Raw genomic sequence first — 14,557 nt, 5'->3', positions numbered from 1 at the left:
TCTTGTTCTGTATAGAATTCGTGATATTTTGGTATATTTTAATGCATAAATATCATATTTTATAGGAGATACAATGATTTTCATAAGAAATTTACATTGTGAAACTAGGCCGTCAAAAATGACCTTTAGATTTCGCCCCTGTTATAACAGTGAATTACATCTTAGTGCACATTTTATTATGTATTTCTGTTCTAGGATAATATGAGTTTATTCTATTAAAAAATTAGCCTCTTCCTATTTCATTTGGGTACCCAAAAATATTCATGAAATTTGGACAAATTTTTTTGGCCAAAAAGTTACCCTTTTTTTCTCATTTCAGATCTTGACTTCTATGGGTCCAACTCATTTACAGCAATTACACGCTGTTGCTTTGCCATCTAAGAAGGTGTCCCTAGAGGGATTTATGTGTATATGTATATTTCTATTTTTTGTGAATATTTACGTCGTCTTTTTTTTTGTATACTTAAATTTTTAATATATTTCCAATAAATAGTTATTTTGTAGATGGGTATCATTTATATTTTCGGTAGTTTTTAGCATTCTTTGAAGTATTTTTAGCAAGTCAAACAATACAGATTGAAGCATAACTAAATTTTTCCTGAATTTTTTTCGGAATCGGGGTCGTGCGCGACCGAGTATACCCTTAAAGGGGTGTCCGAGGAGCGTACCTATCCAGGGTTAAAGTATGATTGTAAGTAGGTCAAGGACAATGGCTTTTCGACATCCAGATCTTTACATTGAAAATCTCTCTCTATATGCAACTCAATTAAAATTAAAGTTGTGATTCTCAACTGCAAACCTTACCAAAATTAGAAAATAACAACTGTTTATCATAACATAAATAAGTCAGGGGATTATCTGATACTAAAAGATTAGTTACTACTGATAGTTACTTGCCAGTGTATCAACAAATAACCGTTCGTAATTTCAACTGTTCGAAGCCAGCCTTAGGCTACACTACCCTACCCATAATTATGGTTCCACAACAAGACTTCTTTAAAATTTCCTTTTAGTTTCATAATGCTTACTGTATACACATACACCCATGTAAAACACGATAACCATGGTGAAAAACAAATTACGACGGTATGTTAGTCCCCAACATTCATCACATTGACTAAGTTATGACAAAAGGGAATTTATTATGCTATGCAAAATAAATACAATACAGAATATAAATCTATAATTAATATAGAAAGGGATATCAAATTTTAACAATGGGCAGTGCTAACTACTAAATCCCTCCATGTTTATAGAAGTCATAATAATGACTAACAACACTGTATGATTAAGAAATCAAAACATTGTCTTATTCCATTATTGGTGCATTTAACCAAAATCCAATTAACGTTTACACTATTCAAAATAAAGATACAGTCAACCCTCCCTCTTCGCTGGGATTAGGTAACAGGGACAGGTACGAAGAGCGAGAATCCGCGAACGCTTGCTGCCCTAGGATGGGATAACTCCTAAGTCCTCAACTCGCACTACTGTATTTAACAACTCACCGCACACGTAGCCTACATTTACATATTGTAGGGTAAATACGTAGTTAATAAACAATATCATACATTAATGTATTACTGCACTGTACCATATGTATACAATAATATTGCATTTAAGATTAACTAAGTGTACATATTTTATAAAGAGACCACTAACCATTTTCGTACACAGTTCTATGCAGTAGTCTTGAAGCTTGACGCAACTCCTAATGCGTCGTTTCTTGCGCACTACAGTAGGGAATCACACATCTACAGTATATTACCCTCTAAATATAAACAATGTACAGTAGTCTCTACTACTGTACACAAATACATCACATTTTTACATGGAAACATGATTCTGCTCAAATAGGACCAAAGCGGGAGAAGCCCACGCAAGGAGAAACAATGCAAGACTGAAGTTGAGTCAGCTTGAGAGGGGATGTTGTAATGGGCGGAGAGGGAATTGGCGCGAAGCAAGCTTGGTGCAAAAGAGTGCACGCTGTTTGAAATCGTTGCACCCTGAGAGTACTTCTCGTGAACCCGCGAATATGTGATATGTTATTTACATGCAATAGGTTATACGGTTCATTGTGTTGCGAATTGTGAAGAATGAACCCCTGAAAAGCAAGGATGGACTGTGATGTTAACCAAAACTTGATTCCTATTACTTATCCAAACTGTATTCCAAGATTCTTCAATTCACTAAGATGTTAATTTGACTATGACGGAACTATAGATGGCGACTGGCCGCATTGACTCTCCTGGCTATGAGATGATGGTGTAGTAATGATGTTACTTATACACATTGAGTCAGTACTTTGCACGTTGATACACTGGCTTAGAGCAGCAGGGCTAACAATATTTCTTCAGTGTTTGTCATACCGTATTTGATTCCCTATTCTAGCTTTTCACAAGTAAGTCCTTAAAGACCACACAGCACATTAAACCTCCCCAAAAAACAATATTTCATAATCTCAATAAACACACTTGCAATATGATCAAACAAATACAAAAAATTCATGAAATAATACTCGATTCAACAATTAGAAACACACTGCATCTCTTTCGACAGATACATCTGATATAAATGATAGAAAATGACGATACAGTAAAACATGATATAAAACAAGATTCATTTCTCAATACATTTTATCTGTCCATATCTCACTTTCTCCAATAACACAAACTACAGTATCCAAAAATTGTATTAGCAAGTTATTTCTGCGAACATGAGAAGCAAAACCCTAATGGCATCCCCTTTGTAATTCGCAGCATCAACAATGAGCTATGATTGATAAGGATTACTTTACTCTCTTCATCTATAATCAACTAGAAAAGATTAAATTTATTGCCACTGTGATGTAGACCAACACTGCTAGTAATTCCTGCTAAATCCATTCTATCAAAACAAATTCTTTACCCTCTGTCCAACTATTCAAAAGAGATAAAAGTATTCCATTTGCTTTGATGTGAAAGCATCCTTCTGACTTTAGCTAGGTTCCATACAAATATCTTTTTCTAGAAATATCCCGGTCTCTTTCACCTTCTAAAACATACTGTAGTTCACTTGTTCATTCTAATCAGAATCATGTATGCCCCTGCTGGAACTATTACATAATTTTCAGTTGACCCATTGCAAGTTTTACTAGGATGGAACCACTCTTGGCTACAGCAAAGGATTGTCTAAGTTTAATGATTGAGAAAGAGAATATAAAGTTGGCAATTAATAAATTGAATCATATGATATGCACCAAAAATACAAAATTTCCTGACTCAAAGTCAACATAGATTGCACATACTTTATATAACATAGTATCAGGCCAACCAATACTTGTAAATAAATGTTCATTGAAATTGTTGTCTACTAAGGGTTAAACTGATAAAAATGTAAATTATTTATATAAAAAGACATAAAAATTTAAACTTACTGTGTATAAAGAGTCAGGGTTTGCTTCAAATTTGATACCTCTTTCTTGTTTTACTTGAGCCACTGTCTTCATTCCCTGCCATGCAGCTTTTTCGCTTGGTGGTAACAACAGCGTCCTGATGCAAAAACAGTGTTGAGCTACTTCAACTGGTGCCCATGTCTTCAATATAATGACATCTGAAGAAAACATCTAAAAATAAATTTTGTTTCCTACTGATAATTTTTCTTAAAACAATACAACAATATCAGAATTATAAACACATCACCATTCCTACCATTGCTTGCAACAAAATTTACTGTTACTGTTCTCACATATGGGGTCTATACAAGGCACTATTTAAAAAAATTATTAAAAATAATAAAAATAAACTCCAGATAATCAATGACAGTTCATCCTAAGACTATGGGGCAACCAAAATACAGTACAGTATGCATACTACCTCTAATTATGATTTCTTTTACAAGAACCATACAACACAACAATGATATACTAATATCCATTTAATACAATACGCACAATTTTATTAACTGATTTTACAAGAACCATACAATAAATCAATGATATACTATTGATCGTTTTCTATAGTACACACAATTTTAATAACAGAGTCAGTTTGCTTATAAGAAGTATTCACTAAATTACAAAAAAGGAAATAATCTCGTCAAATATTTACACAAACTTCGACAAAGTGCTGAATAAAACGTGCATGTTGATACTGCAGTCCATAATCAGAAATAATAGAATCTTAATGATAAAATTTCTTATTTCTATAATCGCCAATATTATGTGAATATTAGAGCAAATTTTCTTCTGTAAGTTAGTGAGATGTTTTGATTGTCTTTTCCTCTTTGGTATGATGAAATTCTTGCTGAAGCAAAGAAAAACAGACGAAACAGCATATGAAATTCATAGGTCAAATTTAAAGATTTTGTATTTTTCTCCAGCTACCAAGGGACTTCCACCAATTTTGGGAGGTAGCTGACATAAAAGAACAAAAGGGGACTTTACTTTTCTTTGTTCCTCCCAGCCAGACGAGGGATTCAGCAGAGTTTTGTTAGTACTCCTAGGGTCCCACAGCCCACCCTTCCCCGTTATCCAACACACATGAAGCTTCATATACAGAATCCCCTACTGCCGCTACCTCAGTGGTCACCAAGATGACCAGAGGAAGCAGCAGGGCAAATCGGAACTACGTCACAATTGCTTGCCATTCATTCCTGTTTTTAGCACACTCTTTTGCCTCTCTCACATCTATCCTATTACCTGGAGCTTTCTTCATTCCATCAACCAACCAAACTCTTGGCCTTCCTCTTATACCTCTCCCATCAACTCTTGCATTCATCACCTTCTTCAGTGGATGACTATTTTGCATTCTCTCTACATGGCAAAATCACCTCAACACACTCATATCCATTCTAGCTTCTTATTAATTTTTCACATCCATTCTCATCCTCACTACTTCATTCCTAAGCCTATCTAACCGAGATACAACAGCCATACTCCTCAGACTCTCCATTTAGAACACATTCAATTTCTGTCTCTAAGTCAGTTTCATTCCAAACAACTCCGATCCATACATCACAGTTGGTACAATCACTTTCTCATACAGAACTCTCTCTACATTCATTCCTTACCTTCTATTCTTTACCACTCCCTTCACTACTCCCAACGCTTTACATCCTTCATTCACTCTCTGACATACATCTGCTTCCACTCCATCATTTGCAGCAAGAAGAGACCTCAAGTATTTAAAATGATCTACTTTTAGTAACTCTCCATTCAACTCAGCACCACTCTCCATTCTGTGCATCTCATAACCTTACCCATACCCACATCAACTGTCAACTTCCTTCTCTCATACACCCTTCAAAACTCTATCCCTAATCGACACAGCTTTTCCGCCAGGCCTGCAACCAATACAGTATGCAAACAAAATCTGATTCTCCTTCCACTCATGATCACTCTCATCTCTCAGTTTGCATTTTTAAAAAGACAAGATAATATTAATAAATCATGAATATTACGAATTTTATATTACTTTTTGAGTACAGTAATAATAAAGAAAAACTGTGATATTTAACATAATTCAATCATTAATGAAGATCCCTTTGCCCAATATCTTGCTTCTTTAGGATACTGGTCCCTCCATGCCTTTTCCTATTCACTCTGTGTCTCTCCTTCCCTAACTCCGCTATCATTATTAACATTACTATTATTTCTAAGCTACAACCCTAGTTGGAAAAGCAAAATGCTATACTGTAAGCCCAAGGCCTCCAACAGGAAAAATAGCCCAGTGAGGTAAGGAAGAAAAGAAATAAATAAACTACAAGAGAAGTAATTAACAATTAAAATATCTTAAGAACAGTAACAACTTTAAAATAAATCTTTCATATAAAACTACAAAAAATTTAAAAAAACAAGGGGAAGAAAAATAAGATAAAATAGTGAGCCTAAGTGTACCGTCAAGCAAGAAAACTCTGTCTCAAGACAGTCGAAGACCATGGTACAGAGGCTATGGCACTACCAAAGACTTGAGAGCAACAGTTTGATTTTGGAGTACCCTTCTCCTAGAAGAGCTGCTTAACATAGCTAAAGTAAATTTAAAAAACAAGGGGAAGAAAAATAAGATAAAATACTGTGCCTAAGTGTACCGTCAAGCAAGAGAACTCTATCTCAAGACAGTCGAAGACCATGGTACAGAGGCTATGGCACTACCAAAGACTTGAGAGCAATGGTTTGATTTTGGAGTATCCTTCTCCTAGAAGAGCTGCTCAACATAGCTAAAGTCTCTCTTCTACCCTTACCAAGAGAAAAAGTAGCCACTGAAGAATTACTGTGCAGTAGTTAACCCCTTGATTGAAGAAGAATTGTTTGGTAATCTCAAGTGTTGTCAGGTGTATGAGGACAGAGGAGAATGTGGTAAGAACAAGACAGACTATTCTTTGTATGTGTAGGTAGACAAAATGAGCCATAACCAGAGAGAGGGATCCAATGTAGTACTGTCTGAGCAATCAAAGAACACAATAACTCTAACAATAGTATCTAAACGACATTATGCGAATATTACAGTGAATTTTCTTCTTCTGTATGTTAGTGATGTTTTGATTGTCTTTTCCTCTTTGGTATGATGAAATTCTTGCCAAAGCAAAGAAAAAGAGACATAAAACAAAGGGAATGTCAGGGGCAAACTCAAACATGTATTCTCCTTATGAGGTTTCAGGTCGCACTAAAGACCAAGCTTAGTCCAGCATTGCAGCCTCGACCTCACTCGTGTGGGTAAACTCAAATGCTGCCATTGTAGCTGCATAGAATTCACGCAGGTTTTCAAGCGATAGTACTGTATTATTATTTCTTTTATACGAAGTCAGTAAAAACCAGTTTGATACATCTAAAATCTTATTACTCAATGATTAAATAAAAAAATCCTATTCCATATTTATTTTATTTATGTAAATTTTAGTTTCATTATCAAAGCTTAATACCTAACTTTAAAGCAATGTTATAAAGTGTGTTTTTTTTTCTTTTACAAATAAATGTAGTCGTAGTCAGTAAGACTATAGAGATGCCAGATATTGCTATTTGACCACATGTTGAGGCAAAGCCCCACATAATGGAATCTCTGGCTCAGTCTCACAATCCTGTCTTGTGACTCAAAGAATCTCTACAGATGCCATTGCTCACAATTTGTTTAATATTAAAATGAAATAATCATAAAAATTTACATTAACAGAAGAAACACTGTACTGTATTTTCTTATACGGATCAACATTCTTGGGTTATTGAGTTACTTATATTTTTTACCCTATAACTATATAAGAGGAATTTTGACGAAATATTTTGTATACACATTCTCTATTGCCGTACAAGACTTAAATTTTTTTCAGTAGTTCACGTTTTTCTCCCTATACCCCTATACATTGGCTTACTGGCCAGCCCCTTAATCTACAAAGAAGTAGTCCACAAAACATTCCCATTCTAACATAATGACTTTATTCTGTTATTGTCAGAATCAATTTGCATAGAAATGTTATTTTTATAATAAAATAAATTTTTGAATATACTTACCCGGTGATTATAATAGCTGCAACTCTGTTGCTCGACAGAAAACTCTAAGGTAAAATTCGCCAGCGATCGCTACACAGGTTGCGGGTGTGCCCAACAGCGCCATCTGTCGTCCAGATACCCAGTACTCAATGTAAACAAAGAACTCAATTTTCTCCTCGTCCCACTGCGTCTCTATTGGGGAGGAAGGGAGGGTCCTTTAATTTATAATCACCGGGTAAGTATATTCAAAAATTTATTTTATTATCAAAATAACATTTTTCAATATTTAACTTAGCCGGTGATTATAATAGCTGATTCACACCCAGGGGGGTGGGTAGAGACCAGCAAAATATATTTACATTATTATGAGCTAAGAATTTTTATTTCATTTTAGAAGTTATCAAAATAACAAAAACAAAATAAATAGGTACCTGGTAAGGAAGTCGACTTGAACAATTACTCTGCCTTTTTAAGTACGTCTTCCTTACGGAGCCTCGCGATCCTCTTAGGATGCTGATCGACCCCTAGGATCTGAAGTATCAAGGGTTGCAACCCATACCACAGGACCTCATCAAAACCCCTAATCTAGGCGCTTCTCAAGAAATGACTTTGACCACCCGCCAAATCAACCAGGATGCGAAAGGCTTCTTAGCCTTCCGGACAACCCAACAACAACAATAAAAACATTTCAAGAGAAAGATTAAAAAGGTTATGGAATTAGGGAATTGTAGTGGTTGAGCCCTCACCCACTACTGCACTCGCTGCTACGAATGGTCCCAGAGTGTAGCAGTCCTCGTAAAGAGACTGGACATCCTTAAGATAAAAAGACGCGAACACTGACTTGCTTCTCCAATAGGTTGCGTCCATTATACTTCGCAGAGATCTATTTTGTTTAAAGGCCACGGAAGTTGCGACAGCTCTAACTTCGTGTGTCCTTACCTTCAGCAAAGCTTGGTCTTCCTCACTCAGATGGGAATGAGCTTCTCGTATTAACAGTCTGATAAAATAGGATAAAGCATTCTTTGACATAGGCAAAGATGGTTTCTTAACTGAACACCATAAAGCTTCAGACAGGCCTCGTAAAGGTTTAGTTCGTTTTAAATAGAACTTAAGAGCTCTCACAGGGCATAAGACTCTTTCTAGTTCATTTCCAACCATATTCGATAAGCTTGGAATATCGAACGATTTCGGCCAAGGTCGAGAAGGCAGCTCGTTTTTGGCTAGAAAACCAAGTTGTAGAGAACATGTAGCCGTTTCAGATGAAAATCCGATGTTCTTGCTGAAGGCATGAATCTCACTGACTCTTTTAGCTGTGGCTAAGCATACCAGGAAAAGAGTCTTTAAGGTGAGATCTTTTAGGGAGGCTGATTGTAGCGGCTCGAACCTGTCTGACATGAGGAATCTTAGTACCACGTCTAAATTCCAACCAGGTGTAACCAAACGACGCTCCTTCGTGGTCTCAAAAGACTTAAGGAGGTCCTGTAGATCTAAGCCTCTGTGACGGAAGACTGATGCCAACATGCTTCTGTAACCCTTGATAGTGGGAGCTGAAAGAGATCGTTCTTTCCTCAGGTATAAGAGGAAGTCAGCTATTTGGGTTACAGAGGTACTGGTCGAGGATACAGATACTGACTTGCACCAGTTTCGGAAGACTTCCCACTTCGATTGGTAGACTCTAAGGGTGGATGTTCTCCTTGCTCTAGCAATCGCTCTGGCTGCCTCCTTCGAAAAGCCTCTAGCTCTCGAGAGTCTTTCGATAGTCTGAAGGCAGTCAGACGAAGAGTGTGGAGGCCTTGGTGTAACTTCTTTACGTGTGGCTGACGTAGAAGGTCCACCCTTAGAGGAAGAGTTCTGGGAACGTCTACTAGCCATCGAAGTACCTCGGTGAACCATTCTCTCGCGGGCCAGAGGGGAGCAACTAGCGTCAACCTTGTCCCTTCGTGAGAGGCGAACTTCTGCAGTACCTTGTTGACAATCTTGAACGGAGGGAATGCATATAGGTCTAGATGTGACCAATCTAGGAGAAAGGCATCTATATGAACTGCTGCTGGGTCCGGGATTGGTGAGCAATATATTGGGAGCCTCTTGGTCATCGAGGTTGCAAAGAGATCTATGGTTGGCTGGCCCCAGGTGGCCCAAAGTCTCTTGCATACATCCTTGTGGAGGGTCCATTCTGTTGGAATGATTTGTCCCTTCCGACTGAGACAATCTGCCATGACATTCAAGTTGCCTTGGATGAACCTCGTTACTAGCGAAATGTTTAGACCTTTTGACCAGGTGAGGAGGTCCCTTGCGATCTCGTACAACGTCAGTGAGTGGGTCCCTCCTTGCTTGGAGATGTACGCCAAAGCCGTGGTGTTGTCCGAGTTCACCTCCACCACTTTGCCTTGAAGGAGAGACTTGAAGCTTTTCAAGGCCAGATGTACTGCCAGTAGCTCCTTGCAGTTGATATGCATTGTCCTTTGACTCGAGTTCCATATTCCCGAGCATTCCCGACCGTCTAATGTCGCGCCCCAGCCTACGTCCGATGCGTCCGAGAAGAGAACGTGGTTGGGAGTCTGAACAACCGGGGGCAGACCCTCTCTGAGGCTGATACTGTCCTTCCACCATGTCAGGCAAGACTTCATCTTCTCGGAAACGGGGATCGAGACCGCTTCTAGCGTCTTGTCCTTTTTCCAGTGAAATGCTAGGTGATATTGAAGAGGACGGAGGTGTAGTCTTCCTAATGACACGAACTGTTCCAGGGATGATAGCGTCCCTGTCAGACTCATCCACTTCCTGACTGAACATCGTTCCTTCTTCAGCATGTTCTGGATGCATAACTGGGCTTGGCTTGTTCTGGGGGCCGACGGAAAAGCCCGAAAAGCTAGACTGTGAATCTCCATCCCTAAATATACAATAGCTTGGGATGGCACCACTTGAGACTTTTCCATATTGACAAGGAGACCCAATTCCTTGGTCAGATCTAGAGTCCACTTTAGATCCTTCAGACAGCGACGACTGGAAGAAGCTCTGAGAAGCCAGTCGTCCAAATAGAGGGAGGCTCGGATGTCCGCTAAATGAAGGAATTTGGCTACATTCCTCATCAGCCTCGTAAACACAAGAGGAGCTGTGCTTAGGCCAAAGCAAAGGGCTTGAAACTGGTAGACAACCTTTTCGAAAACGAATCTTAGAAAAGGTTGGGAGTCCGGGTGGATGGGGACGTGGAAGTAGGCGTCCCTTAGGTCTAACGAGACCATCCAGTCTTCCCTTCTGACCGCTGCTAGAACCGACTTTGTGGTCTCCATGGAGAACGTCTGCTTTGTGACAAAGACATTCAGCGCACTGACGTCTAGCACCGGCCTCCACCCTCCTGTCTTCTTTGACACCAAGAAGAGACGGTTGTAGAATCCCGGGGTTTGATGGTCCAGGACTTTGACTACCGCTCCCTTCTCTAGTAAGAGAGACACTTCCTGTTTCAATGCTCGTCTCTTGTCTTCCTCTCTGTACCTGGGGGAGAGATCGATGGGAGACGTTGCTAGAGGGGGTTTTCGTACAAACGGGATCTTGTACCCCTCTCTGAGCAACTTCACAGATTGTGCATCTGCGCCTCTCTTTTCCCAGGTCTGCCAGAAGTTCTTGAGTCTGGCTCCCACTGCTGTCTGAAGAAGCTGGCAGTCAGACTCTGCTCTTAAAGGACTTGGTTCCTTTCTTCTTTCCACGTCTCCCTTCGGCACGAGCACCTCCTCTGCTGGAGGCTCTGCCACGAAAGGGCGGAATAAAACGGGACGCTGGAGTGTCCATCCTTGGTCTAGCTGACAAGGTAGGCAAAGGGGTGGCTTTGCGAGCAGAGGACGCAACAAGATCGTGAGTATCCTTCTGTATCAAAGAAGCGGCAATCTCCTTAATCAGGTCCTCTGGAAACAGGCACTTGGAAAGAGGAGCAAACAGAAGTTCGGATCTCTGGCATGGTGTAACTCCAGCTGAAAGGAATGAGCAGAGGTTTTCACGCTTCTTAAGGACTCCGGACACGAAAGATGCAGCAAGCTCATTAGACCCATCACGTACGGCCTTGTCCATGCAGGACATAATGAGCAATGAAGTCTCCTTCTCCATCGGAGAGATCTTTCTACTAAGAGCTCCTAGACACCAGTCTAGGAAGTTAAAAACCTCGAAGGCTCTATAGATACCTTTCAAAAGGTGGTCCAGGTCCGAAGATGACCAACATATTTTTGAGCGTCTCATGGCTAGGCGGCGGGGAGAGTCTACAAGACTTGAGAAGTCGCCCTGGGCAGAGGCAGGAACTCCCAAGCCGAGAACTTCTCCCGTGGCATACCAGACGCTCGATCTAGAAGAGAGTCTAGCAGGGGGAAACGTAAAAGCTGTCTTCCCTAAACTCTTTTTGGACTGCAGCCATTCTCCTATCACCCGCAAAGCTCTCTTGGACGAGCGTGCGAGGACGAGTCTAGTAAAGGCAGGGGTGGTTGACGGCATGCCTAACACAAACTCTGACGGAGAACGCGGAGCCACAGACACAAACTGGTCCGGAAACATCTCTTTGAACAGGGCCAAAACTTTCCTAAAGTCCAAAGAGGGTTGCGAAGACTTAGGCTCGTCCAGTTCTGAATGCGGTTCATCTACGTGAGCAGCACCATCATCATCAGAAAGTCCCTCATCCGAGTATTGATGAGGAAGCGGCAACGGAGTGGGTAACGGCTGGATAGCTGAGTCCGGTCGCACGGGTGCATGCGTGACTGAGCCGGACGCAACGTCATGGAACTGTTGCCCAGTCTGTGAGCTGGCAACAACCATAGCAGCGCGGGGACGCACAGCGTCTACTCCAGACTGTCTAGACTGATGTGGGTGCGCAGTGGCAACCACACTGGGTTGCGGAGGTTGACGCACCGCGTCAAAACAAAACAACTCTGACGGTTGTTGAACCTCACGGACGTCAACGGATACCTCCGTGCGTCGCTGAACGTCAACATGCGGCTGGCAGATCACACTGGAACGCATGGGTGGCGGAACTCTCTCAACTGGAGTGCGTGAGAAGGTTACCTCAGCGTCCCCAGGACGCACAACCGATCGTGTGGGTGGTTGTAGGTAAGGAGCTGCACTAGCTACTGGTGCGGCAGCAACCTTCTCCGCACGAAAGTCCTGCATAAGCGACGTGAGTTGCGACTGCATGTCTTGCAGTAAAGACCACTTAGGGTCTACAGGAGCAGGTGCGGCGACAGACGGTGTAACTGTCTGAAGCGGTACCGCTTTGCCTCTCTTAGGAGGTGAGCAGTCATCGGATGACTGCAGCGAGTCCGAACTGACCCAGTGGCTACAGCTGGGCCGTTGGACTTGCGCGGAAGGGACCGACTTGCGCTTTAACGGTCGTGAGACCTTGGTCCATGGTTTCTTGCGAGAAACCTCTTCCGCAGACGAGGTATAAATGGGCTCTCTCGTCTTGTTAGGCAGTGGCGATCTTGGGTAGATACGCCCGATACCACGGAGGGAACGTCTGTTCGCTGATTAAAGCCTCTCGAACCCATTTGTCGTACGACATTGCTTCTCCCCTGGACTTGGGAGCTTGCAAGAGGTCCCGGACTAGGAGGACGACAGGCACGAACAGACGAACCCTCAAGCGCAACACTATCCACAACACTATCACTCACTTTAACACTTCCCACTGCACTTTTACACTTCAGCTCCTTGACATCCGCCATGAGCTGATTACGGTCACTAGCCAGGGACTCAACTCTCTCACCCAGAGCTTGGATGGCACGCATCATATCAGCCATCGAAGGTTCCTGAGTGCCAGAAGGGGGATTAGGAGCAACCACTACAGGGGAAGGAATAGGTTGTGGGGCACGAGGAGAGGAAATGTCAATAGAACGAGAGGAACTTCTCCTAACTCTCTCTCTCTCTAGCCTACGTGTATATTTTTGGAATTCGATAAAATCGAATTCCGAAAGCCCAACGCACTCCTCACATCGATCTTCCAATTGACAGGTTTTATCCCGACAATTGGAACAAACAGTGTGAGGGTCGATAGAGGCCTTCGGAAGACGCCTTGAACAGTCCCTAGCATTGCACTTCCTAAATTTTGGGACTTGTGAAGGGTCAGCCATTTTGAATTGGTCAAAGGGGAATTCAAAAACTATCAAAAAGTCATCAACAAAGAATCCGTAATCAAAAAGAGTTCAAGGAATTGCGAAGAAAAAGCCTGCACAGCGAAAGCTCAAAACTAGAATAGTGTACTTCACCAATTAGTTGTGAAAACAAATCCAGTTTAGCAACAGCGAATAAGCACGTCTTGTCGGGAGCACGACAGAGAGAAAATTGAGTTCTTTGTTTACATTGAGTACTGGGTATCTGGACGACAGATGGCGCTGTTGGGCACACCCGCAACCTGTGTAGCGATCGCTGGCGAATTTTACCTTAGAGTTTTCTGTCGAGCAACAGAGTTGCAGCTATTATAATCACCGGCTAAGTTAAATATTGAAAATTCTGGCATATATGTCCTCCTTTAAGTAAGAGAATGAATATGAATTACAGTACTGTAATATCATAAATTTGAAGGAAAAAATTCTTGCTAATGTATAAAATAAACCCTATAAAATCCCATCATTCACTGGAATATAATCTTTCCATAAATGAATACAGTAATACCTCGACATACGAGTGTCCTAACATACGAGAAATTTGAGATACGAGGAAAGTTTGCAGCAAATTTTTGCCCAGAGATACGAGACAAATTTGAGATACAAGGATACGAGACGGTTCCCTATGTGGCTGCTAGGTGGCTGAATGTGCGAGAGGCTGCTCACGAGGACAGCATTGCTCACTCTTTCCCGTCTGATCTCCGTCGAGTAAAGTTATCTGCGAGCATCGGCCATAGTGTTTGCATTTTTTACATGTTTCTTGCATTAATCAATACAGAATTAAGTGAATAAGCAATACATCGGCCGTAGTGTTTGCATTTTTTACATGTTTTTTGCGTTAATCAGTATAGAATTAAGTGAATAAGCAATGGGTCCAAAGCAAGTGAGTGCAAAAAACGAGTGAAAAGAAAAAGCATGAAATAATCGAAAAACATGAGAGTGATGTACGAGTGACTGAGCTGGCTCG

The 14,557-nt window shown here is 41.1% G+C and overlaps 1 protein-coding gene across 2 annotated transcripts in view; it reads right to left on the bottom strand.

Moving 5' to 3' along the window:
* LOC137653751 (ribosome biogenesis protein BMS1 homolog) overlaps positions 1–14,557 on the bottom strand; it is a 254,922-nt gene that overhangs the window by 25,654 nt on the left and 214,711 nt on the right. For both annotated transcript variants that reach the window (XM_068387387.1, XM_068387378.1), the window contains one exon: positions 3,416–3,591. In XM_068387387.1, coding sequence (XP_068243488.1) covers positions 3,416–3,591 — 176 coding nt within the window. The remainder of the gene's footprint in view (positions 1–3,415; positions 3,592–14,557) is intronic.

The sequence above is a fragment of the Palaemon carinicauda genome, chromosome 1, assembly GCF_036898095.1.
Source record: "Palaemon carinicauda isolate YSFRI2023 chromosome 1, ASM3689809v2, whole genome shotgun sequence".
Lineage (NCBI taxonomy): Eukaryota > Metazoa > Arthropoda > Malacostraca > Decapoda > Palaemonidae > Palaemon > Palaemon carinicauda.
The sequence above is the reverse complement of the archived record's forward strand: the minus strand, read 5'-3'. Positions and strand labels throughout refer to the sequence as shown.